This window comes from Castor canadensis, chromosome 11 (assembly GCF_047511655.1).
Source record: "Castor canadensis chromosome 11, mCasCan1.hap1v2, whole genome shotgun sequence".
Taxonomy (NCBI): Eukaryota; Metazoa; Chordata; class Mammalia; order Rodentia; family Castoridae; genus Castor; species Castor canadensis.
Window position 1 is genome coordinate 90,187,246 of NC_133396.1, and position 27,601 is coordinate 90,214,846.

A 27,601-nucleotide genomic window follows, 5' to 3' on the forward strand; every position below is an offset into this window, starting at 1 on the left:
CAAATGGTGACTGGGGGGGAGGGGCTGAGACCCTGGAGGGCTTTCCACACCATCCTGGAAGTAGCCTTAATGAGCAACAGTTTAGACCTGTGTTTTATTGCTCACTGTATTTGATGATTTGAAAATCAGTAGGCTGTATTGAACTGAACATTCTATCACCCAGAAGAATTTGACCAGGCAAGATACAACAAATGGATGACTCCTATCATGGACAAGAGTTTTCTTTGAAAATTTTATAAATGCTCTTAACTCACCAGTGAATTGCTAGAGAAAGAGATAAATCATAGATGCTTCTTGAGTTGTGTAAGCGTTAGCACCTCCCCCAAAATGTCAGCAGCTGTTCCCTCAACTTCAGCATGGTGCACTTATAATTAGCCCCAGGGCACTACTTTTAAATATTTGTTTTTTGGGGGCCTTCTTTGTTTGTTTGGTTTTCAAACAAGAGATACAGCACATGAAATTCCAGGTGCAGACTTGGTGTAATGCAAATGGCCAGGACTGGGCATACTTACTGTTCAAGAATGAAATACACTATATGGTATAAGAACTAAAATATGGTCTTTACATTTTTGTCCTAATCTTTGTTTTTAAAAAGTGGTAGTATTACATAGAAAAACCATCCTTTTCTCTGTGGAAGAAAATTTTACCCAATTTTATTAGTTACCTGCTTGTTTTTTTTTCTTTTTTGCAAATTTGCAAATGTATTGTAAGTTGTCTGAATTCACCTCTTTACTCCTTCACAAATGCCTATACCTTGTGCTTTTCTGTAATTTTTTAACTTTATTAAATATTATTACTTGGGTCATAAGCAGTTATATCAAGATATAAATTTAAAAAGTGATACATTTTTTCAATACCAACCATCTATATCAATTTATTCCATAATAGCACATTCCATCAAATTAAACTGCAAAAGATTTCCCACATTTGTTTCACATTCTATATGTATGCCTTATGAATAGCAATTTTGATGAATTCCAGCTGGTTTAAATATGCAAGCCAACTCTTATATAACAAATCCTTTTCAATACTTATTGTATTCACTGAGGCCCATTTTAAGTGGGCCACCTGGTAGGATGAAGCACTAATATATCTCAACTGGAAAAGAAAAAAACCCAAAAAACAAGAAAACAAGTCTCCCACCAAACTTAAGACCATCTTTCCCAACTATAGTACTCTTATGTTTCTAACATAAGTGAGAAATAACTCTAGTCTTTTAGAAAAGTTGAATTAAAATTTAAACAAACTAACAGCCCTATGAACTACTAAATTGCTCGTTTGTCTATTGTAACAACATTAAAATAATTTCTACCATTCATGTGCAGTGGTGCTTGATTTCATAAATCTATCATACACATTTTAGTCTCCCCCTTCACTCCCCACACCCTCCTGCTTCCATCCAGCTGGAATACATCAAGGGCGCAGAAGCCAAGTCAAATGTTGACCCCACCCTCCTCCATCCATTTCAAGGCACCTTCAAAGCCAGAGCACTGATCTAGCTCAGTTTCACCAACAAAACCAGTCATACTGCTATTTAAGACTCCAATTTGGGGTTTTTATAACTGCCCATTATCACAAGAGCTTTGATTTTTGGTCAACAACTTCAGCTGCACAGAGTTTTATCAGACTGGTGTACCCTTTTGAGGAAGAACCCTCATTATTAAACCTCCATAATCTTTGCTCTCAGTGTCAGTCTCTTTCTTTACATCAACCGCTCCTGATGAACATAACATATTTCCCTTCCAAAAGGCCCAAACAGAACAGTCATTATGGTCGGCCAAACACATTCCCCTCAACATTTGCACACCCCATATAATCCGTGCACTATTAACAGACAACATGCACAGAAACACTCTTGTCAAGACGCATGCAGGAGCGGAGTAGGGGCAAGGGAGACAGAACTGCGAGGAGACAAAGAACTTACTTTGTTGTTCCCCTGTGCATGTAGCCGCAAGGAAAAAAAAAAAGAAATATGTTATGCATATATTTATTTTAAAATTATGAGGTTTTACTTGCTAGAGCAAAATCAAAACAAATAATTGAACTATTCACTGACATCCCATAATGTACATCCAGCATCCAGAGCTCCTGGACAAGTCAGAGACTCCACTTAGGTTAAGTGAAATCATACGTTTGTAACAGCAGAAAATTATGACAGAGATTTTCCCTTTTTCTTTCTACTCAGAATACTTGGGGTATGGGAACCCTGCCAGAAAGAATTGGTTTGAATTGGTAATAAGTGAACTGCTAGCAGGAAAGGCAGAGCATTTAATATGCTGGCTTGCTCTTTCCTGACAGCCCCTCCTCCAACATGCCAAGCGGTGGAAAGTTTCATCAGCCAGTGCATTTTAAACAAATGCTGCAGCTTGGTCTCAATGAAGGTGGAATCAAAAAAAAAAAAAAAGGTTGGAAGGCGGGAGAATAGAGGCAAAGAAAGAGTGGGTGGTTCTGGGGAGACAGCGTAAGCAGACCAAGTTAGGATCTCAATCCGTACCATTCTTTTATTTTGTAAATTATGAGTTTTGTCTTGGGTTGGCATAGGAAGTGAAGACTGTGTAGAGCAGCTGCTGCCAAAATAAACACTGGTCCACATTCAAGAAAATGGATCTGGAAAGGTTAGTCACAAAAATGTAGTCATTTCTAAAAGGGACACTGGATAGAGACAGTGGTGGGCCACAGGCAATGGCTCTCCTGTTTCAAACTGGAGCTGGAGAGTATGATTTATATCAAACAATCTAACTCACATATGGCCTGAAAAAATAAAATGGTGATTCATTACTCCCAGGGCAGCCTGAGTCCTCGCAAGGTCAGATCCTGTGGGGAGACGTGATAGGATATGGGCCAGGAACAGATCTGAACTCTGCTCACAGGGGCCCAGCAGGAATTTCTCACTGAGATGTGGGGTTGAAGAGAGCTGTGTGCAGTGTGTGCTTCGAAGAGGAGACTGAGAAGTGCATGGAGTAACAGGTCAGCCTGGAGATCTGGCATTTAGTTTTAGGTTGAGATGTGGAAGGGGAAATGATCCACACAGAAATGTTCTGGGGGAGAAGTAAGGCGAGGATCACAGGAGAATGTGTTTTCTGGAAAACAATGCCAACTGCTGATTCTGGAGAAATGCCTCATCCAGGAGCCATCACAGCCATCACGTTTAATAAAGAAAACATAAAGACACTGATAAAATCGTGTGAAGAAGCTTCTTGGCACTATGAGTTGCCATAATATAACCGTTAACACGCCAGCTTATCTGAGACATAAATAATGGCACCGAGATGAATAAAAGGGAAAAAGTTTAGTCCTTTCTAAAGACTGTGCCAGCTGTTCAATAAGGCTGTAAAGATCCCCACTGGAAATTTTATCATGAGTAAAAAACTATTTTAGAGAATTAATGGGACCCCAGTTCTCCCAAGAAGTGCAAAATTGCTGAAAATACCTCAAACAGATGGAGTTTATTGCATTCCACAGCAGTGCAGCTTTTGATGTACCAAATAAGTTTCAGGAGTTCAACCAAGTAGTTTTGCACATTAGGGAATGACTGGCTTCCCCACTCCATGGCAGATGGTTCTGTTTGTAGTGGCAACAATGATGTCACAGAGTAGGAGGCCTTAAACCTTAAATACAAGAAATGCACAAGCAGAGGACTTGGTGTGGCTTGGCCATTTCTTGTTTCATTCAATCGTTTCTCAGTAATCTATTCTGTGAGAGGCATAACAGTCATGAATGGTGACTTATAAATGCTTTATAAGTTCTCTCCACTACTCCGGGTGAGAGCAATTTATGTTTATGTGCTGAAAGCATTTCCACTGAAGAATGACTCGAAACCTTCAGAATGGGCTCTATATCTGTTCAAAAGTCTGTGGGAAGCTGCTGGGAAAGCTAAGAATGAAGCCATGTGCAGTGGGGCTGAGTGTGAGGCACTGTGCCATTAGACAATGGCTGAATGCATATGAGCGGTCATTGACACATTGGTAAATACTTACAGAGGTCCACGGCCATTCCTTTTCTCCCCCTGGAGTGACACAGAGACCCCTTTTCTTAACCATTGTTTGACACAGGAAAATTCACTGTTTCACTGAGAGGAATTTCTGAAGTACCAAAAGGACCTCATTGTAAGATGGTTTCAACCCGCAAAGCTGTTCTAAAAGCATCAATTATGACTGGGTGAGTCCTAAATTCAGAAGAAAAGTAAAGTTTCACTTTCTACTCTGTGTGTGTGTGTGTGTGTGTGTGTGTATAATAGAAATCTCCTAAAATCTCTAAGGTGACTGACTTATAAATGTGCAAAAATGAATTTGCACCAAATGTTTTAGGGCATGCATAGATGTCAGATTATTTCTTTCTTAGAAGCTTCAAAGGGCAGGCTTGAGAATTCTCACTTCCCCTGAGAGCCCTTTACCTAATGGATGCAGCCTCTTAGACCGGCCTGTCCCCTACACAGCACTGGGACAAGCAACAGATGAAGAAATGCTCCCTTGCATACCCAAATCCCATGGAGACTTTCCAAAGAAAAGGCAAGTACTGGATTGGGAATTACAGCTTCATGGACACACTAATGACTATGAGTGACAATTAAAGGGCTACATAGTACTGAATGCATTCACTACTGAAGGCACCAAGAACCTGCACTTAATCCTATGAAATCACACTGAGGAAGGAGTTTAGAGGAGAATAAATGACTGGAGAGTTAGACAAGGTCCCTCAGCCATATGGCTAATACATGACAGTGACAACATGACTCAAATATAAATGAATCTGATTCAACATCTACCTCATTCCACTGAACACATTATATTTCAAAGAATTTGAATTTGAAATTCCTTAACGTTTATAGTTAAGTCATATTGTAAGCCAACAAAACTGTGCCCAAAAGTCAGCTGTTTATCATATTCTGTTCTTTAGATATTTAGTCATGTTCAAATTTATTCATAATCATATAGGAAAATGTATATGCAGATGTCAGTAAAAAATCTTTTAAAGATTCTTTAATAGCCTCTAACTACACACACACACATACACACACACACTTTCTATCTCAGTCTGATCAGTGAGCTATTAACTCGATAACAAACATCTTTTTTTTGAAACTATTTAAAGTCCTATGTACTTATTTACCAGTATAAAATCTTATAGTGGTTATAATTTCAATTTAATGACCAAATAAAATAGAAATAAAATAAATAAAATTCTGCTAAATCTCAATTCAACTGAAAAGTATTTTTAAAATATTATGGCTGCTCAGAAATACCAAGTGGCTGATAGAACGCTAAATTTGAGGCTGAAAGAAGCTATGTGTAAAATCACAGAGAAAGCCAGTAGCACAGTAGGAAACTGAATCCAGGACTTTTCATGTCCATTTGAGGCCTATAAACTCCACTGCTCAGATTAGAACTCTGTGAATTGCTTTGGATCCAGAAAGATTCAAAAGTGAAAGCAATTAGAAAATGCCCTTTGGAAAACAGAAAGTAATTAGAGAGAACATGTGGAAATAGTGGGGCTTTTACATTTCATACAGCTATGCACAGCAGTTCTGAGCACCTCTCTCTTCCACTAGACGTGGAATTTCTATAAAATAAGAATTGCATCTTTTTAATCTTTGAATCTCTGGAGTCCATTATAATAGTGATGTATGAAGGGAGGAAAGAGAAAAGGAAAGGGGGTAGAAGGGAAAGAGAAAGAACTTCTTTTTTTAGAAAACCCTTAGAGAAATGACTTAAGAGACAAAACAAACTGGGGAGCAGAACATTTTAATATGAATGATAGAGAATACTCCACTACATGGAGGTGATGGAAAAAATATGCTATTTAAATGGTGCACATAAAGCTTCAACAGAAAAAGTAATCCACCCAAAACATCATTTCATTTGAATTAATTTGGTCAATAGCTATTTATCTAAATGATATCAAACTTACACAATTTAAAAAATAATCCATGTAAAAATTTCTTTCCAGCCACAATACAGACATCTGTGCAGAAAGCAGAATGTTGTGGTCTTGAACTCATGCCCAAGCAGGATACATAAGTGTTTCCTTATTAAGGTAGCAGTTGATTGATTTTTTGTTGACCCCTGTGCTTACTGATACAAAAGCAAAATGACACACTATTCAAAAACTCTAAAGTTTTACTTAAGTAGTATCAGTTATTAGGTTAATCTTATTTCATTGAATATTTCTAAATTAGGAATATCTACCTAAATCTATCCTTTTCCCCAAACAAGTGAATGTATCCACAAAATGGAGCCTGTAGATAAACATTCTGCTTGATTCATTTCAACAGTGACAACAGACATATGAGGACCAAGCAATCTTTTAATATGGCCTGGAAGACTACATGGTGCATAAGAAACACACATTTTTTTTTATGATGAAAACTGAGAAAAGCAAGAGTCAAGGCACACTGCCAAGTTTAATTTCCTGTTCTGTCTTTGGTATGTGGTGAAAATCTCTTTATCCTGATCTTCCAAACAATTGTACCAAATGTGTGTTGGTAAACAAATGACAATTTTGTGGAAAAAAATCAAAATGGATTGTGTAGGGCTTTGATAGATTGGCTTAAAAGAGAGTATTCTGATAAAGAAATAGAAAATATTTTTAAATTGTCTTCTTGGTGTAGAGTTGTACATACATGAAAGTCCAGATTTATAAAAACAGTTCACTAGGGGATGTGTAAATTTTTCCATACCAGTTTTACACACACACATACACACACACTACACTACAGGGCCAACCATGTTGGTACATGCCTGCAATCCCAGCTACTTAGAAGGCACAGGCAGCAGGATCAGAGACTGAGGTCAGCCCAGACAAAAAAGTGCAAACCCCATAGATCCAAAAGATAAACATACACACAAAAACAAGCATGGCCATATTTAAACTCAGATGTAGAACATGTTTGTAATAGTGGAACTACTCAATGGAACTTGGGGAAAGAGCAAAAGGAAAAGAGAATGACAGCCCATCAGTAATATCACATAACAAAAGATGTGAAAGTAGAGGATATGACAACGTGTATAGAAAACTGTTGAAAACAGGGGTGGGAGGTAAAGGGGAAAGGGAGATTAATAGGAAGGGGTTGAACGGACCAAAGTAAAGCACGCTCATAGAGGGCATACATTGAGACACCCCTTTGAACATCAATTTAAATATTAATAACAAAAACCAGGACTGTAAAATAGGTACAATTTGTGTGTGGGTACTAGTAGGAGGGAGGAGGATGAATGAAGGAGGTTAAGGTGATGGCACATGGTAGATGGACTTCATATACCTATATGAAACAGAAGTAGGAAACCAAACGCTTTAGGTGGGGTGGGGAGGGGCTGAGGGGGAGAGACAATGGGGGCAATGTAACTAATGTACAACATAAGTCTAATTGGAACTGTCACTATGAATCTCTCCCTGTATAACAAATATATTCTATTTAAAAAAAAAAAACCTAAAAGAAAAAACTGGGGACATAGTTCAAGTAGTAGATAGAGTATAGGCGCCAGGCCCTGAGTTCAATCTATAGTATGCAGTACCACAAAAAAAAAAAAGAACCCTACATAATTTCCTTAAAGTAACCATCTATTTCATTATTTCATTTAAAATTCTGCCTGGAAGCGAGAGAGGTAGGGGGGAGAGAGAAGGGGCGGGGAGTGGGGGTGGGAGGCATGGGGGAGAAATGGCACAAATAATATACGTACATATGAATCAATAAAAATAAATAAAATAGGTTTAATTTATAAAATCATGGCTTAAAACATTTTCACAAACACTACAGTCACATGTAAACAAGATATATACATATATGCACACCTGTGTATACATGTGCACTGATAAATTATATCAACAAGCATATTTGGAAGATAGAAAATAGCATGAAGTACTATCTCCTTGGGTTATATTATAATATCCACAGTATTTTCACCTTCCTCTAGCTGTTAAAGAAAACAGTTGGAATGAAAATCATTATTATCATACATGAAAGTAAGGTGCTAACTTGTGCCTTCCCTGATCATGCACTGTCTCAATGGATTCTGTCAAACACCCTACAAGGGACTATGGCTATCTTCATTTTAGAAATGAGAAATTCTGAAATGTAGGAGGCTAAGTGACTTCCCCTCAGCTTATAAGGGAGCATCTGGAATTTGCATAGAGGCAACATTAGAGCCTGTGCTTGAACCCACAAGCTTTGCTACTTCTCACAATACCCAGTCATCATGGGCTTTTTTTTTTTTTTTTTTGGTGAGAATAAGGTTTTGAACTCAGAACTTTGCATTTGCAAAGCAGGCACTCTACTGCTTGAGCCCACACCTCCGTCCATTTTGCTCTGGTTATTTTAGAGATGGGGTCTTGTGAACTATTTGCCCAGACTAGCCTTGAACTGCAATTCTGTGGATCTCAGCCTCTCAAGTATCTAGAATTGCAGGCATGTGCCACTGGTGCCCAGCCATCATGGGCTTTTAAGAATGCAACCCTTACCATGTCAACCTCTCATGGCTTCTCATCTCACTTAGAATAAAATCCAAAAATGTTCACTATTTTCTTCAAGGCCTATATCACCTGGCCCCTCTGTCACCCTTTTAGGGACCATCTCATATCTTTGTCCTTCACACTGTTCCAGTCACATGAACCCTTGTGTTGCTCTGTTAAGACTCTGTGCTTGGCTTTGTCCTTGTTCTGCCTCTGTGAAGAATCCCCTCCTTCAGACGTTCATAGCATTTACTCTCTTCTTTCCCCGGGGAGCCTACTCAAAGGCTCAGTCTTCAAATGGTCCTTCCCAGGCTACCCTTCCTAAAATAAAGCCCTTGGCTCTCACTGCCTCTCGCTTTAACTTAAATTTTAGAAAGGATTTATCATCATTTTAAATAACGCTATGCAGTTATAGTAGTCAATGTCATTTCCTGTTGTACGTGAGCAGAACCTTAGCACTTGCCTCTTACTAGTGCCTTAAGATGGCGAAAAGCATGTGCTCCAAAGCTTTTGTGGAAAGATGAATAAAAAATTAATGATACATGCATTTTGATATAGACTATTTGTGATATTAAGCACACTACTATCAATGGATACAGATGAGTAATAATTACAACTAAAAGCAAAAGTAAAAGTGGTACTCCATTATTGAAATGATATTTTATAAACTAGGTGTCTATAGAGTAGGATATATCTATGTGAATCTGTATGAACACACAGAAGAGAAACTGCAAAACTGTGAAAATCATACACAGATACCCCTGTGTTTCAGACCAACAAGAAAGCATCAGACTTGACTTCCATTTAGAGGGCACAGGGCATGTAGTGGAAACCTCATTGTTTGAGGTGACAACCAGGCAGGTATGGGATAGGGTGGTATTGAAAAGCATAATTGTGAACTAAACAATAGCAAACAGAAAGACATTTGGGCACAGATCCTAATTCCTTATCACTGCAACTCCATGAAATTCAAATATGCCCCTGGGATGTGCTCAGGCTTGAAGACCCCAGAAATGCTTCAATCGTGCCATGTGGTATCCATTCCTCAGACTTTGTCTTGAAAAGACTTTCTCTCTATTTTGAGTCTAGTAAGGACCCCACTCATGCATGATCAGTCCTATAAACTGACATGAGAGCCAAGTGAGCACTACAAGGGTCAAGTCTGACTGAGTTCCCAGGACTCCATTCCAACACTTCAGTTCTGGGGAGAGGCCTGGATAGTGTAAAGACTCAAAGGAAACAGTGAGTGGAGAGATCCCCTCCTCTGCAGAGTGCGTTGAACAGTGGGTGCATGTGTGATGGGTGGGACTTCTGAGGTTTAAATTCAGACTAGTCTGTGTAATATCACACTTCCTAAAGAACACAAAGAGAAGGTCTGTTTATTAACTTGAATGAGAGAAGTGTCTCTAAGACACTTGAAGTATATTAATAAAGAGAAGTGGCCAGAGTAAACACAGATATAGCTATGAACACCAGTAATACAGACATAATGAAAGGAACTTTTATAAAGATAGGTACTTTTATAGGATATGAAATATTGGTATTATGAATGATGTTACACTTCTTGTATTAATATAACAACTAGACAATAATACATAGAGGAAAATAAAGTTTTAAAATAAAATTAAAAACTTTCTCTTAGTTTGAGGTTGCATAGATTATGATTTATGGCAGAGTAACACATTTATTCAACAAATATACTGATTGCCTTCTTAAAAATAGAAATTTGATGGAGAAAAAAATGTAGTAAGAATGAACAAAGTATCAAACTATGCCAAATTAATCTATTTGTCAAAAAGAATTGATTAAGGCAATAATAAAAACTAGTTTCTGTAGCATACATGTAGTGTATTGAATTAGTATTTTCTTAAAAATGGTTAATAATAATTTTAAATAAGAGACATATCAAACTTACTATAGATTTATCAGGATAGACGCCAGCTCTTAGTAGAGATGCCTTCCAGCTGTCCACATCCTCCTGAGAATCACATGCCAGCTCAAGGAAACGATAGTCTTTGTATACATTCCTGGAGTTTAAAAAAATCAATTTCTTCATTTTGAACCAAGCTCAAAATAATTTTATATCACTGCAGACAATAATGACATAAATGACAGTTCTCTAGCAATCACAGGAGGAAAGCAAAAATAATTCATTGTATTTAAAAATAATCAGCAAACTTCTATATGTGCCTACTATAATTCTTTTTAGAAAACCCACATTAAAGAACCCAGAGTCATCTGTACTACTGAGTATTAAGAAGCAATGGAAACACAAATGAACTCAATGTGGTACACATATCAGATCAAGCTGATTGGGAGTTGTGCTGTGGAAAATGAATTTGTTATTCCCCAGTACTTAGTTCAGGATTCTGAAGCTATTTTATAAGTCTAAATGATTAAATACCTCATAGAACTTTAAAAAAAGAATTAACTTAGAAGGTAACACACACGTACAGGAAATTAATGTGAGTCAACTCCCTGTATAGCTATCCTTATCTCAACTAGCATAAACACTTGTTCCTTCCTATTATTGCCTATACTCTCTCTTCAACAAAAGTAGAGATAAGGGCAAAACAGTTTCTGCCGGGAATTGAGGGGGTGGGGGGGAGAGGGAGGGGGCAGAGTGGGTAGTAAGGGAGGGGGTGGGGGCAGGGAGGAGAAATGACCCAAGTATTGTATGCACATATGAATAATAAAACAATTAAAAATGGCAATAATATTACAAATCTGAAAGACTATGCTAGATACAAAAAAGAAATGCTCATCAAATTGTAAAAAGGAAAAATCAGTGTTTAGTAGCTTGAGAAACTTATGATGTGTGTATTTGTATCTGCAACAATGCTATCATTTAATGCTGCTTCTCTGATAGTAAAAGAACACATAAGATACAAAAATGCCCATGCTGAGAAACTGGAAACTAGAAAATGAGTGGTAGCAATCACCTAGATTGAACTGCTTACAGATAACCTTGTTTTCTTACACATTTTTTTTGTGCTGCACATTTTCACACAGTTGAGGGTCCCTCTTCTCTCCCTCTCTCTTTCTCCCCTCTCTTATCCTCTCTAGATCTCTATTAAACTATATGTCCAGCCTTTTCACTTATTGTTATATCATGGTCATTCACTTTTACTATGATGGCAAAATTGATGGACGGTATAATATTTATCAATGTATTGTATGATGATTTGCTTAACTCTCTCCTAATACTAGATGATGAAATCATTTCCTTTTTATGCTATCATAAATCATGCTTAAGTGAAGATTATCCACTTGTGTTTGTCATACTTACTATCATTTTCTGAGGGAAGATTTCTATAAATAGAGTTTCAACATCAAAACTTATAATCATTTTTCAGACACCGATTACACAATCCCATCACCTTCCCTGAAAAAGTAGGACAATTTATGTAGATACTAGGAGTGTAAACACTAATCTCTTTTCGCCATAATCTTTCCCAACAAGTTCTAATTCATGCCTAATAGTCTCAATTTGTACCTAATCCCAGAGGATTATCTCCTGTGTAGATCTGCCCCAGATTTATACTGTCTACTGACTTCATTTGAGAATCTCAGAAGAATCTTGGCATGAACAAATGAATTGGTGATTTCCAACTTGGTCTACTTCCATGGTTCCCATTGCATGCAGAAGTGGTGAAATCCAATACTTTGGGGGTGTTTTTCACACCTCCTACTCTTCCACACCCCCATTCCTCTTCCATTTTTGTCCTTCTTTTAAAATTGGTCTCTACCTTCTCGTCATCTCTCCCAAGGACTATCACAAATAGCCTCCTCATTGGCTTCCAAGAATCCTACATCCTTTTACTTTTGTTCCTTGCCCTAAATCCTCATGATATTCTGAAAATTTCAAAATCCTCATGATTCTGAAAATATGAATTAGCTATTTTATCTCTAGTGTAAGACTAAGGCTATTTGCTTAGGAAAAAGATTACCATCTCTACAATGGCCACAAAACCCCTGTAGTTCAATCAGTCATTCCTCTTCTCTCCAGAATCTTTTCACAATTTTCTCTTTCTGCTCTCACCACACTGGCCTTCTTTTATGTCCCAGAATGTGTCAATGGGCCATGCTTACCCACTATGTCTTTGAATCTATGCAGCTCTCTGTCTGGCTCTTTTCCCCTCCCTCTTTGCATCGTTTCTCGGGGTCTCAACTCATTCATCACATCTTCAGACATCATTTTCCTGACATCCCTACCAGGTCAGCTCCTCTCGTATATGAGTCCCACATTTCTATTCACCTTGTCTCCATAGTTCTTCTCACAGTTGGGATTGCAGAATTATGTGGGTTTTTTTTTCTCTGTGCCTGTTTCCCTTTACTTTCTCTTCTCCACTCCTTTTCTTCTCTCTGTCTCACTCATGAGCAAGTACCATCATTCCCTCCCCCTTCTCTATCTCTCTCCCAATTATTTATTTTGATTAGTGTATATCTTTTTAATTAGCCTAAACACTTCATGGAGATGGTGAATGTATCATGTTTATGTTCACCATTACATCCTCAGAGGATTCTGGGAATACAGTGGCTTAATTGAACGCCATTTCTTCCAGGTCCATTCAGGTCAAATACACCCTCTTCTCGAGTCAAGCCAATATTAGGACTGGTTCTCAGGTGCATTACCAATGTGAATGAAAACAGTTCTTGTGGTACTTTCTTGCTCTGGGCTGGACAAGAACTTTGTCCCCATAACAGGAGAGCCTGAGGACAAGGACTGGCATGTGGAGGACCGTTGACAGAATGGTCCCTTGATGATAACCAGGTCCTTGAGTGTGAATGACCCTCTGCTAGTAAGAAGGCATGGAGGGACTGGTCTTTCTCTCCCCTAAAGCAAAATAAATTCTTACTCCTTGTTCCTCCTTAGGTAAATGGCAACTTGCCTATTTCTGATCCATGATGACTAATATGTCTGTGACTTCACATGCCATTGGGACCAGTATACCTAAAGCATCCTGGAATTGGACCTGTGCTGCAATGAACAAATAAAAATAGAAGGACACTCAAAGAGGTCTAACAGCTAGAGAGAGAAAGGATGAAGAAAGCACTCAGAAGGAGAATTGCAGGGGAGGCAGGAGACAGAAGAATAGTAAGTATTTGAAGAGCTACATGGACAGACTTCTTGGAACTAAGACGTAAGATTGTCAAGTTAAAACATAGAGTACATAAAGGAAAGCACGGCCACTGTCCATTCTTTAGACCAGAATTAGCAGCTTTGAATATCCAAAAGGAAAAATAGAAAACATAAAAAGAGAGAGATGATGAGCATTTGGAAGAAAACCTCAGAATTCCTAACCTACAAATAACAGCAGTCCCAAGAAAATAAACAGAAGATGAGAAGGAAAAAATAATTATAAAAGAGAAATTATTTATAAGTACTGGCTTGGATTTGTTTATTTATTTACTCACTATTTGCACTGGCAATGTATTTATTTTTAATTATAGTACTTATTAATTATATAATATAATGGGCTTCACTGATATTTTAATATATACATATAACATACTTAGATTATTTCTATCTTACTCTCTCTTTTCCCTCCCCTTGATCTCCTTCCTCTTCTCTAAGGGTCTCCCTTTTTCTTTCATGTTGTCTCTCTTTTTTTTTTTAGATTCTACATGTGAGAGAAAAATATGTGGTACTTGTCTTTCTGCATCTGGCTTATTTCACTTAACATGATAATCTACAGTTTCCTCTGTGTTCCTACAAATGACATGATTTTGTTCTTTCTTTTTTTTAATTTTTATTTTATTCATATGTACATACTGATTTTGTTCTTTCTTATAGCTGAACAATATTTTGTCATGTACATATGCCACATGAAAAACAATTTTATAAAAACAAAACTTTCCTGAGTTTAAAGAAAGACAAATTGCACATTGAAAATGAAGTTTTAGCCAGGTGCTAGTGGCTCACAAGTATAACCCTATGTACTTGAGAGGCTGAGATCTAGAGGATTTCAGTTCAAGGCCAGCCTAGACAAATAGCTTGAGAGACCCCCATCTCCAAAATAACCAGAGCAAAATGGACTGGAGGTGTAGCTCAAGTGGCAGAGTGCCTACTTTGCAAGTGTGAAGCCCTAAATTCTAACCCCAGTCCCACCAAAAAACAAAACAGAACCCCAAAAAGTGACATTTTAGGATGAACTCATGAGAAAAGATGCTACTTGGGCATATGTTAATGTAATTCTTGAGTTCTGAGATTTAAAAAAAGTCTTATAAAATCTCCAAAGAAACAGGAAGTTGCTTATAAAGGAAGATGAACTAGACTGAACATTCAACAGGCAGAAGGCAATGAAATTGCACACATGGACTCTTATGAGGATTGTAAAATTGGAGTCCTGTACCAGTCAGGGTGTCATCCATACACCCAACTTGAAGAAAACCCTAAGGCAGACTTCAGGTGAAAACACTATCCAATGATCCTGCACAAAAATTCAGAGTAAGGAAAGATATGAGGGGAAACAACACTGAGCATCCATAGAGCCAAATCAAAAGGAATCATGAAAGACCATCTAAGAATGGGCAATAAAGACTAAATGACTCTTACAGTCCAGATGCACTCTAACAGGAACTCTAGGAATCTAAAACTTGGGAGAGAGTAGAAGGAAGTATAATGTACCAAAGGTCTCTTCTGGCATGTGAGGAGGGGGGACCATGGAAGCAAAGACATGTCATTGTTGGGAGAAGTGAGTAAGGGGGGCGGGAAGGAAAAGAAATAGTTCTCTGATGTAATAGAAATAATTGACAATCACCAATTGACATGGAAGAGTAGGACTGTGTATTGAAGATAAATGTAAATATTAGTAAAATAAAAAGTACAGAAGCCTCAAATTTTAAAAAAGAAAGATTAATCACTTTTTGAGAAAATGAACAAAAAAAATAAAAACAACAGAAAAAGAAACAACAAAATAAATTTAAAATAAGATGACAGAAATAAAACCAGGCATATTAATTATTGAATTAATGTAAATGGACTTAATTTTCTAAGTTTAACACGATATTTCAGTTTAAAAAATAAGGCTGGGAACATAGTTCAGTGGGAGGGCACTTGTCTAGCATACACAGGCCCTGGATTCAATCCCCAGCACTACAGAAAAACAGAGCCAAGAGTGGTGCTGCACATGTATAATCCCAGCACTCAGGAGGCTCAGGTAGGAGAATGGAAAATTTGAAGCCAGTCTGGGCTACATAGCAAGACCCTGTCTCAAGAAGCAGGGAGGCAGTGGGGGGGGGGGGGGCAGAGTGGGAGAGAGAGAGAGAGAAGATAAGAAAAAAGTAGTCATATATAATGTATAAAAATAAAGGTATGGGCTGGGCATGGTGGCTTGTGCCTGTAATTTCAGCTACTCAGGGATCAGGAGGATCACAGTTCAAGGACTGCCAGGGAAAAAATGTTAGTCAGACTCCATCTCAAAAAATAAGTCAGGTATAGCAATGCACATTTGTAATTCCAGTTGCATGGGAGGTATAGGTTGGAGAATAATGGTCTAAGGGCTAACCTCAGGCAAAAATGAAGACCCTATATGAAAGATAACTAGAGCAAAAAAAAAAGGGGGGGGGGCAAGGACCAAGTGATAGAACACTTGCCTAGCAAGCACAAGGCCCTGAGTTTAAACTCTAGTACTACAAAAAGAGAGAGAAAGAGAGAGAGAAAGACAAAATGGTATTAGATAAGCAAGTACAAAACAAAGTAGTACAAAGCATGAATGGTAATATTAATAGCACACAAGGTGAAGCTTAGAAGTACAGAATAGAATAAACAATATAGAAGCAGTAAATGGAAAAATTATATAATGATTTAAAGTATAATTTATAAAGACTGGAAAATACTCATAAAGTTGCTATACCAAATAACATAATAGATAAACAAATGAAGCAAATGTTTCTAGAACTATAAGATGAACTCAATAGAATCATATCTATATAATTAAGTGACATAAATATAGTCAAATTTTAATAACTTTTTAAATTGGATGGTTATAGTGCACCAAAATAACTTCTATCAGAAGTTCCTCTGATAGAATCCTTTGTTTCTTTAGTAGAAGATAAAGACTTTTTCACTATGCAAGAAATGCTTACAAAAATCAGTCACACACTTGGACCAACACACAAACACAGCACCATCCTTAACAAACTTTAAAATGGAGAAGTGGTCTAACTCACCTTTTTAATCACAAATGAGAGAAGGAAGGAGGGAAAGAGGGTGGAGGAAAGAGAAAGAGTGTGGAGGGGAGAGAGAAAGAGAGAATTTCCAAACAAAAGAGGTAGAGGTAAAATTGAGAAACTTTAGAAATATACTTCTAGACAACCCTTACATCACAGAAAAAGAATATGTACAAATGATATGTAAGATCACAAATATAAACACTCATATCCAAACAATGAGGAGAGCAAGAACTGGAGGGAAATGTACTGTCTTAAGTATGTTCGCCACTTAGGAAAGAAAGAAAAAGTCAGCATTTATCTAGGAAAATCATAAAAAGATTTAAAAACAAATTAGAGATAACAAGTGTAGAATTAAAATCATAACTAATGAAATAGGAAATATAAAAATAACACCCACAAGTGTTTTCCCCTTGCCAATAGATAATACACTTACAATCTTAACTATTGGAAAAAGTGGGAGTTAAAAGTGTACAAGATCACAAATGAGAAAGGATAGGGTATGTGGGCTGGTGGAGTGGCTCAAGTGGTAGAGCACCTGCCTAGCAAGAGTGAGGCCCTGAGTTCAAACCCCAGTATCATCACCACCACCCCAAAAAAGTGGTATGGCTCAACTGGTAGAGTGCCTGCTTCATGAAGACCTGAGTTCACACTCCAGTCTCCCCAAAAAAAGAAAAAAGAAAAGAAAGGATCGAGTACATTGCCACAAATATAAGAGAGTTTGAAAAAACTAAAATTAAAATTAGATATTATATGCACCTTATGGTAAAATCTAAGAGTATAGAAGTTAACAATATAAAAATATGTGTTACCTAAATTCACTCAGAAAGAAGTGGAAAATCCAAGTGTTTGACAAAAGACTGCCAGTATTAATAAGATACTTGTTAATTGCAAGACAAACAAAAATCAATTGCTGCTCTCAATACCACCAACAACATAGAAATCAAGATGGGAAAATATTCCCTTTGTATTCAGAGCAAATTGTTTAAAATAAATACAAATAGTTTTAATTAAGAAAATTATAAAATATTATTAAATAGCATGCAACAAAACTTTAATAAATGCAAAGGAATATTTGGATGAATTGATTTTATTACACTGGTACTCAATAAATATTAACTGAATGATGAATCTTATCCCCATAAACGTGAATATCATCTTGAAATTACCTTTTTGGTTTTATAACTTAGAAGTCATTCTCCATCAGTGCTTTAATATTTTTGGTCACTAAGGAGGTCTGGAATCTTCATATGTTTATAGAAATGGTGTTCTTTGTCTTGATTTCATTGCCACTTGCATGAAATACAATCCAATATTGCATTGTACATTATTTCAATGGATTTTCACTTTTGTTTGCATTTACCTGATATATCTCAGTCTCTTCTTTTGCCATTTTTAATTTTGTCTATTTTTTTACTTCTGTCTGTTAAAAACACCAGTGTATAATTGGACTTTATTTTTTATCCCAAGCTGAAAACTATGACCTATGATTAAGAAAGTTTCCATAATGCTTATTTTTTTGCCATAGCTGTATGTTTGGCCTTAGTTTTTGAGCATATTTTGAGATATACTTTGGGTTTTTTAAAATGCTTTTTACTCTTTCCTTTGTTTATGTTGAGAAATGGACTGTCTTTTTTATTTCTACATTTTCCAGCAGTCTTCTGTTCTAAGGTAAATTGATTACCTTCAAGTTTTTCAAATCATTCTTGAATTCATTTTGTATATATAAAATTCAGGAATAAAATGACTCCTGATTTCTTGAGAAATTTTCCATCTTTCACTTTCTGTCATTTTATCACATGGCATTTGCTAATCCATCTAGAAATATTGACCTAGGTTATTTCTGATTTATTATTTTAGTATATCTTATTCCTTTTGTATTTCTATTTTGTGACATATAGCAATTATTTGGAAGAAACTCAGTGTATTTATCCTTAATAATTTTTTATCACAAGGCGTTTTCTACCTGATTTCCTTATTTGTAAATTCTTACATGGATTCATTTTTCTAGTTGGCCTTGACTATCTGGATTTCTGGTTGGCACAGTATATACTTTTCTCAAGGTGATGCAGTGGAGAACTGTACAAGCTTCTTTTGTCACCTTGTTTGGTCTCTTTTTTATTAGGGTCAAGCATGCACTGGACACTGATATACTTTCAATTCAGTTCACTCTGAGTCTTACAAATAGTTGATTGATGTCTCTAATTTCCAGTGTTTTGGGATCATTCTATCTGTTTTGTAACTTTTGGGGAATAACAATGAATGGAGAAGGATGAAAAAGAAAACTCTAATTTTCCACCACATTAAAAGACAAATCGTATCATTTAATTTTCTTGACAACCCTGAAAAGTGTGCAGCACAGCAATTTCACCAATGAAGAAACAGCTTCAGAGAGATTAGCGGACCTTCCCATTACCACATGGTCAATAAATGACACAACATGGGCTTAGCATAGTCCTTGGCATATATGGCCTCCATAATACAAATATTTGTTGAATGAATGAATGAACAAATGGCTGAATGAAAGCCCAATAGAATGAACTTGGATAGTACTTATTTTTAAAATAATCTCCCCCACCTTTTTTTTTTTTAATGCTTTTTGCAGTACTGAGTTTTGAACTCTGGGCCTTATACTTGCTAGGCAGGTGCTCTACTATTAGCTTTAGTTATTTTTCAGGTTTTCTCCTGTGCCCACCAGGACCATGATCCTTCTATCTACAGTTTCTGGTGTAGCTGGGAAGACCAGGCCAGAACACACCATCACACTCAGGCATTGGTTGAAATGGGGTCTTGTGAACTTCTTCCCCTCACCCCCAGTGGGCCTTAAACCACCATCCTTGCAATCTCCACCTCCTGAGAAGTTGCAATTACAAGACTGAACCACTGCACCCAGCTGCCTTTTCAACTTTTGACCATCTCCTTAACTTTCTATAGAAAACCTAAGACATAAAAATTTAAATGGATAAATCACAGGAAGAATAATGAGTAATTTTAAATGAGTTTGAACATATTTAAAGAAAATACAATCTCCAAATATGAAAATTTATTTCTGGAAAATTAGAAAGGTTATATACCTTTGTTACAGAGCAGAAAGAGCAAGGGATTGTCTTGACAGAGTAAATGATTCATCAGTTTTTAATGGTCTAATCACTCCTCTACCACTTCTCTAATTACCTTTAGCTACTACTTAGGGTTCTTTTTGGAGGCATTTCCACTGTACAGTGTCAGCTCTATTAAGATGCAAAGGCACGGGAAAGGCAAAGCTGGACGCAGGTCCTGGGAATTTTTGGCCAGCTCCAGAGCAGGAAAAGTGAAGAGGCACAGATTTTCCATTTTCTCTGAGCAGATCTGAAGAATTCAGCATTGGCCCATCCTCACTGACCTTTCTCCAGAGTATTTTCTTTCAGGGGCTCTTCACATGGAAAATCTTAATTTTTTTCCCCTTAAAGGATAGCCAAATTCTTCAGAGGGAAAATAATTATCTGGTTGAAACATTAGAAGAGGGTCAAAGGCTTCTGGTGGCTTTGGCTGCTTCATTCTTACCCATTTTTGAAGCCTCATCTTAGGCTGTGTCTAGACATCCAAGGAGAGTTGGATACAGGTCTAAAACACTGAACTGAGCTGATTTACTGGAAGTCTCATAAATTATGTCGACGAGGTTTCCAGGTTCTCACCACATGCTGTAGCTGTATAGATAACCCACAGCAATTTGTACTGACTGTATTTTTTTGTTTAGTCTATTTCAGCTGCAATCATGAAGATATGAGCTTCTGAATGATTCCACTATGAAACCAAGTTATGTGTTTTATAGTTTGAAGAAATGAAAGTACTGCAATGCTAAAAAAGAAGTATGAGAAATTTTCATCCCTTAAGGAAAAGGCTTTTAAAAGTGCTACACTGAAGAGAACAAGACCACGTGATGAGTTCATGTTTTGATTGTATGTATAAATTTTGTTCACATGTCAAAAGAATGCCTTTGGCTTTTAAAATATGAAGTTTAATTCCCTTATCTATAATGACTCTTTAAACAACTGAGACCAGATATTAAATAATTATGACCAATGTTTCAAAATAATCTTTGAACAAATTCCTTTGCACAATTACTGAATTATTTTGATAAAAATAAATGTTTAGGAGTGGAATTGCTGGGCCATGAAGTCTGCACATAATCACAGCATTTAACACATATCCCTAAACTGGCCTCCAGGGAGGCTGCACATTGAGTCTGCCACAGGGAGAACAAGATGACAGCTTCCTCATCACCACCGGCTAAGACCATTCCTTCCAGTATCTTCTAATCTGAAAACTCTGGAATGATGTCTGACTGGCTGTGTTAATTGACAATTCTTGGTTGCTGGTGAAATTGAACTGTTTTGTCATATATTTATTAGTACTTTTTTTTGGTCCTAAGTGAACGTTCACAAAACAACCATTGCAAAAATTCTTTAAACAGGAAACTTGTCTAGTGAGTTTAAAATAGTTTTAACTTACAATTAAGAAATCGTGACTTGATGAGCACTTCCACAATTATTACAGTTGCATGAAGGGAAGATGGATGTATAGGTGGTGTCTGTGTGTCTGGGGGTGGGTCTCAAGTCTTCTAGTCTCCAATCCAAATATTTATTATACTAAAAAGTTTCTAGATAGTGCAGCACCTTTCTTGCCCTTCCCACTGTTTGCCCTATTTCCAAAGAATTTTCTGAAAGTGAAATGATGGCAATTGAGACAAATCTCTAGATACAATCTTATACAAACACAAGAGAAGAGTTTGGTGGGATTCTTGCCTTCTTTGTGGGCAGTAAACTTTTGCTAGTGTAAGCCAAATAACATTTAGAAAAGTAGAACACCTGTTGGTGATCCAGTCTGCACCCTTTATTTTATATGACACCAGGTAAAGCAATCTCTCTGAATATCACTTATACATCTATAACCATGATGAAAAAATAAGGTTATATTTGTGAAGAGTTTGCATGACATGATTCTAGCATAAGGTGGATTTACAAGCAAAAAATGCAAAATTCAAACATTTTTATCATGAGTTATTACTCCTGCCTCTAGGTCTTTTACATGTGACTTCTGTACTGAGTGCTCATAGTCTTTTTTAAATATAAGAGTAAAATTTGAATGTAGTATTATTAAATTTCATTGACTTAGTTTGGATCCATTATTTGACTTTGCTCAAGTGCCTCAGTCCTAATTCTGGAAAATAATATAATCACAATTTTCCTGTTTTTCATTATCTGCATATTTATAATATAATATTACTATGTCATCAACAGAATCATTGGTTATGACATCATAGACCTCAAATAGAACTTAAATTATCCCTTACCAGAGGCACATAATTAATTAACCAGAACTCATTGTGTATTAACAGTAATTTTGAGACTTAATTATATATAAATGCATCAAGTAGGTACCATATAGTTGTGTCTCTCTATTTTCCTTCAGTTATATCACAAAAGACCTTACCAAGATCTAAGTATACTATCTACTTAATTCTATTTTAAAATTTCAGTTGGCTTTGTTCTACTTGTTTTACATGATTCAAAGCAAATTGCTATTAACCACTGATTTCCTTTGTATTTTATATTCATTATAAAACACAGGGCATTGATAAAATCATCAATCAAAATTTCCACTTTGCTTTCCTTTTGGAACAATAACTCCAATGTGGATTTTTATCCATCCCTAATACTACCAGGTTCTACCAATCATCACTCTCTTTATGTCATTATTTCTGTGCCCAGTCCACATGTCACTATCACTACAACCGTGTAGACCTTCAATGGTCTCCCTTCATCATTTTGCTTGCCTAATAAAATTCCAATAACATAATTTTCTTATTCAGCTGCTACATCTAAGTTGCTAAAAACACAAAAGAAAAAAAATAAAACATTCAGTTGTGTTGCTTGTGCTCACTCCAAATTTATAATTACAAATATCAAATGGGCACCAACTTTTCCAGAAATCACTATAAAAATTTTGTAGAAAATATGATTTTTCACTGTATAAGATTATTATCATTTCATATTTTTTCTTCTTTAAAATCTTACAGAGAATATTTATGATTTCACATATCAATGATAACAAAACAGCAATGCAATAAAACTTGAAATTATGATAAAAAGTTAAACTGAAAAGAACTAACAAACCACTTCAAATAAAGTAAAACTCCAAGGAAACTTGTGTTAAATAGCAACTCAGAACTATAATTACATACTATTTACTAAACAAACAAAATAACATTACACACAGGATTGAAACTCAGGACATGCAGCCAAAACTCTATCCAGAGACAAAAATCACAGTCATGTATGCCTTATTATTAAAAACAGAAACCCCCAAAATACATTGTCAGCATTGAATTTAACAAGTTGGAAAATTATAACACTAAGCAAAGCAGAATAGAGGATTTTCTAAAACCAGGAATTAATTATGAAAGACCAAAAATATCATGGTTAAATTTAAGAGCTTATTCTTTGATGAATCAGATAATGAAACAGTCCGTGATACAAAAGATGAGAAAACAAAATTAGAAATGGTACATATGATTCAACAGACAGATAGAAGATTAAACTACCTTAAGATGTGAAGTACACTTATGATAGTATATTTGTCATTACCAATTATGTACTCAGTTTCTAGGAAATCTCAGCAGACTAATATCTACAGAATAAATTAGAAAAACATTTAAATTTTTCATTTAAAATAGTTTTGATCACAGAGTTCTATAGGTCTTTTTCCCCAACATTTTAAGGGAAAGTTTCTTTTATGCAAGAATTTTCAGAAATATTCATAAGATAATACACAACATAAATTTCCAAGAAATGAACATGCTACATGGGACCTTCAAGTTTACTCTAGCCTATAATCTTTCTTTTCCTTGAACATCTCATAGAACTAGTATTAAAAGGATCAAACTTCTTGACACATGATTATAAGCCAAACTCACCCAGGAATAAAGATGTGAAACTCCTACAAACATATTAGAAAACTAGATTCAATGAAATTTTACAAGATCCAGCCATTGTTACCAAGTAGGGTTTTTCATAAGAGTACACTGCATAAAAGTGCTGTCAAAAGACAATTTGAGTTCAGCGTCAGTGGTTCAAGCTGACCACTCACAAATGCCAGTCTTCTCTCAAAGCTCTAGCAGCAGCCTTCTTGATATCTCCAATTTCAAAATCTTGATTTACTCTTTTTTTCCTCCTTTTATTTTATCATGTTTACATTTTCTTACATGTATATACATTGTTTATGCTGCCTCCCCACCCCCACTCCCAACCCCCGCAACTCCTTGCTTCCAGGCAGAACCTGTTCCACCCTCTTCTCTGATTTTGTTGAAGAGAAAACATAGGAGATAATAAGAAAGACATCACTTTTGCTAGTTTGGGATAAAGATATCTATACAGAGAGATTCATAGCATTGCTTACATCACTTGTGTATTGCAACCCACGCTGGCTCATTTCTACCAGACCTCTTTACTACATCCTAGTCCCCTTCCCATAGTGGCCTCTGCCAATTTAAGATTACTTTTGCTCCTTGCAACAGGGAGGAGAACTCATCAACCACATTCAAGTTTTAGGTTTCCCTTCCTTTCCCTATTTCTCCCACACGTGTTCTCCCCTTAGTGTGTGACCCATGTCCAATAATATTACTGCATTTGTTTTGGGTCTATAATCCTCATATGAGGAAGAACATGCTAATTTTGGCCTTCTGAGCCTGGCTAACTTTGCTTAAGTTGATGTTCTCCAGTTCCATCCATTTACTTGCGAATGACAAAATTCAATTCTTCTTTGTGGCTGAGTAAAATTCCATTGTGAAATACCACATTTTCTTGATCCACTCGTTGATTGTGGGAAATCTTGGCTGTTTCCAAAGCTTGGCTATTGTGAATAGCGCTGCAATAAACATGGGTGTGAGGTGCCTATAGAGTAACTTGAGTCACATTCTTTTGGGTATATCCCTAGGAGTGGGATTGCTGGGTCATATGGCAGATCTATGTTTAGTTTTTTAAGGAGCCTCCATAATGTTTTCCTAAGTGGTGTGGTTGCACTAGCTTGCATTCCCACCAGCAGTGTATGAGGGTTCCTTTATCCCTACATCCTCTCCAGCATTTGTTGTTGGTGGTGTTCTTAATCATAGCCATTCTAACAGGGGTGAGGTGAAATCTTAGTGTGGTTTTGATTTGTGTTTCCTTTATGGCCAGGGATGGTGAGCATTTTTTCATGTGTTTTTTGGCCATTTGGATTTCTCCCTTAGAAAAAGTTCTGTTTAGCTCAGTTGCCCAATTCTTTATTGTTCATTGATTTTTGGGGAGTTTAGTTTTTTGAGCTCTCTGTATATTCTGGTTATCAGTCCTTTGATGTGTAGCTGGCAAATATTTTTTCCCACTCTGTGGGTGGTCTCTTCAATTTAGAGACCATTTCTTTTGTTGTGCAGAAGCCTTTTAACTTCATGTAGTCCCATTTGTCCATCCTTTCTCTTAGTTGCTGGGCTTATATCTTTCACTTCCTCCAAAGTTCCCCCATATTAATAAATGGCACCGTCTTACACTTAGTGCTTGCACAGGAGCCTAGGGCTCATTCTTGATATCCTTCTTCCCAAGTTCATACTCAATCGTTCTGTAAATGCCCCTTTAATCCCCCCAGCAGCAACTTTACTCCATTTCTCTGGAGTGTCATCACCTCTTATCTGGATCACAACAAAAACCTTCTCACTCCTGTACTCGCTCCATTTTGCAGCCAAACCCAACCATAATGGTTCCCCAACAAAGCAACCTTAACACAGCTTATAGGGTCATAAGTGCCCAGGCCCTTGCCTTTCATTCCTAAGGCTCTAGCACACACAAGGCTCTTCCTACCTCAGAGTCTTGGCACATGCTGCTCACTCTGTGTAGAACAGTCTTCCCTTCTCCCTTTGTCCAGTCTGCTTCTACATATTCTTCTCATGATAGTTTTAACTGTCCCTGAATTCCCCAAAAAGGTCACCAATACAGATTCTCACAAAAACTGTAATTAATAGTTGTAATTAAGTGACTACTGTTTGCTATCAGTCTCCCTCACTGTACTGTACATGTCCTGAGAGTAGGAGACCTGTTTCTCTGAAACAGAAGCACAGTACTGATGCACAATATATACTTTTCAATGAATAAATCAGCGACTGAAGCAGTAACCATTGACTGAGTCAGCTTAGCCCCATTCATTTCTTTTTGTTTGTTCATTTGTTTGAGAGAGGGTCTCACTGCAAAGCCCAGGTTGGCCTGGAAAGCGCTATGAACCCAGGCTGGCTTCAAGTTCATGATTCTCCTGCCTTAGCCGCCCCAGTGTTGGGATTATAGAAGTAAACTACTATGCCCATTCCACTTTCTTAAAATATTTTTTCATAGTCTTCCTTTTTTCTAAATTTTCTTATTGAGAAAGGGTCTTGCTATGTAGCCCAAGCTGGCCTCAAACTTACAATCCTCCTGCCTCAGCTTTCAGAGTGCTGGGCACTCTGAAATGCACCTTTCAGATATGCACCTTAATACCTGGCTTTTTTTCCCCTTGTCTTTTAGTATCACTCTCAAAAATCAGTGCCACAGAAGGAAGTGTATCATATAATTAGCTTGGCCGGACTATCCTTTCTTTAAGGAAGGAATTTACTTTCTTGTATTCTTATAAGATGATAAGTGTAACCTTGAAAAAGTTCAACAAGAAAATTTCAAGGGCACCAAGAATTCCAGGGGAAAAATAGTCAATATAGTTGATGTAATATGAAAAAAATCAGTGCCACAATTTTATATTGAAGACTGTTGCCTTTGACTCAAGGTATCATGATCCACTGCCAAAGGGACAAATTTCTTTGACCTGAGTTGATTTGATATTGAACCTCATGCTGTTTCCTTTTCTTGATGTAATGAAAAATAAAAACAAATAAATGTTTAAAATAAAAAATTTTAATTTGTGGGAAAAAATCTTTTAAATAGGGGAGACTTGCAAAACACATATACCATAAGTGCAGCTGCAGTGTCAGCTGAGTCACCACTCCTTCTGACCTGCCAGTGCCAAGGTGCTGGGTTCCTTTCAGCATTAATCATAGCCACCACCAAAGAGCTGGAAGTCTGAGACTGGGTTATAACTGTGGGGGCATTTACAATGAAAAAAGTCAAATCAGAGGTCAATCACAATACAGAATGCTTACTATCCAAATACTCTTCCTTGCAATCAAATGCTAAAATCATCTGATGCCATTAAGCTCAGAAGGTATTGAAATAAAAATAGAAAAGTTGGTATACTTTTTATACAAGAATGAACATGGAATTTTTAGACCTTCTGAAATCACCATAAGGAAAGGTCTAAGGTAGAAAGAAGAAAAATGGAGGGAATGCACTAATTCAGGATACAATACATATATACATGGAAATGTCATAATAAGACTCTCTGTATAGATATCTTAAACAAAAATGTCTTTTTTCAAAAATGGAGGACAGAAAAGTAAAGTAGGTACTGTCTGTGGGTTGGTACTAGTGGGAGGAGGAAGGATATAAAGAAAAGGTATGGGAGGGTAAATGTAATAGAAATATTATGTACTTGTGTATGTAAATGGAAAAATGAGAACCTGTAGAAATTATTCTAAAAATGGGGTGGGGTGGGTGGATAAGGGAGAATCTTGGAGGAGGTGAATTTAACTGATATATTGTAAACACTTTTGTAAATGTCACAATGTACCCCCAGTACAACAATAATGATTATAAAGAAAATTTTAAAAATGAAGTGGAGGGGGGGGGAAAGTTGGGAGTGGTTAATTGGTAGGAACTTGATTCCCTATCCCCTTTTCATCAGCCTTCCTTATTTTCTTTCCTCAAGGGGAGGGAGGCTGGCTGATTTGCTTGGTGACTTTTGAAGGAGAAATTGAGCAAGCTACGCCTGCAGGACACAGGCATTCTCTCCCATTCCCAGATGTCCTGCTGAGTTCTGCCCTTGGGTGGAGCCTGTG

General features: G+C 36.8%; 1 protein-coding gene across 11 annotated transcripts in view; it reads right to left on the reverse strand.

The window, feature by feature from the left end:
- Positions 1-27,601, reverse strand: part of Dnm3 (dynamin 3) — a 556,846-nt gene that overhangs the window by 90,372 nt on the left and 438,873 nt on the right. For 5 of the 11 annotated variants that reach the window (XM_074047471.1, XM_074047470.1, XM_074047468.1 and 2 more), the window contains exons 17-18: positions 10,360-10,472; positions 1,925-1,941 (exon numbers count right to left, since the gene is read on the reverse strand). In XM_074047471.1, the coding sequence (XP_073903572.1) occupies positions 1,925-1,941; positions 10,360-10,472 (130 nt within the window). Of the gene's footprint in view, positions 1-1,924; positions 1,942-3,587; positions 3,609-10,359; positions 10,473-27,601 lie in introns of those variants that run through there. The other 6 variants (XM_074047469.1, XM_074047474.1, XM_074047475.1 and 3 more) reach the window with 3 other exon arrangements.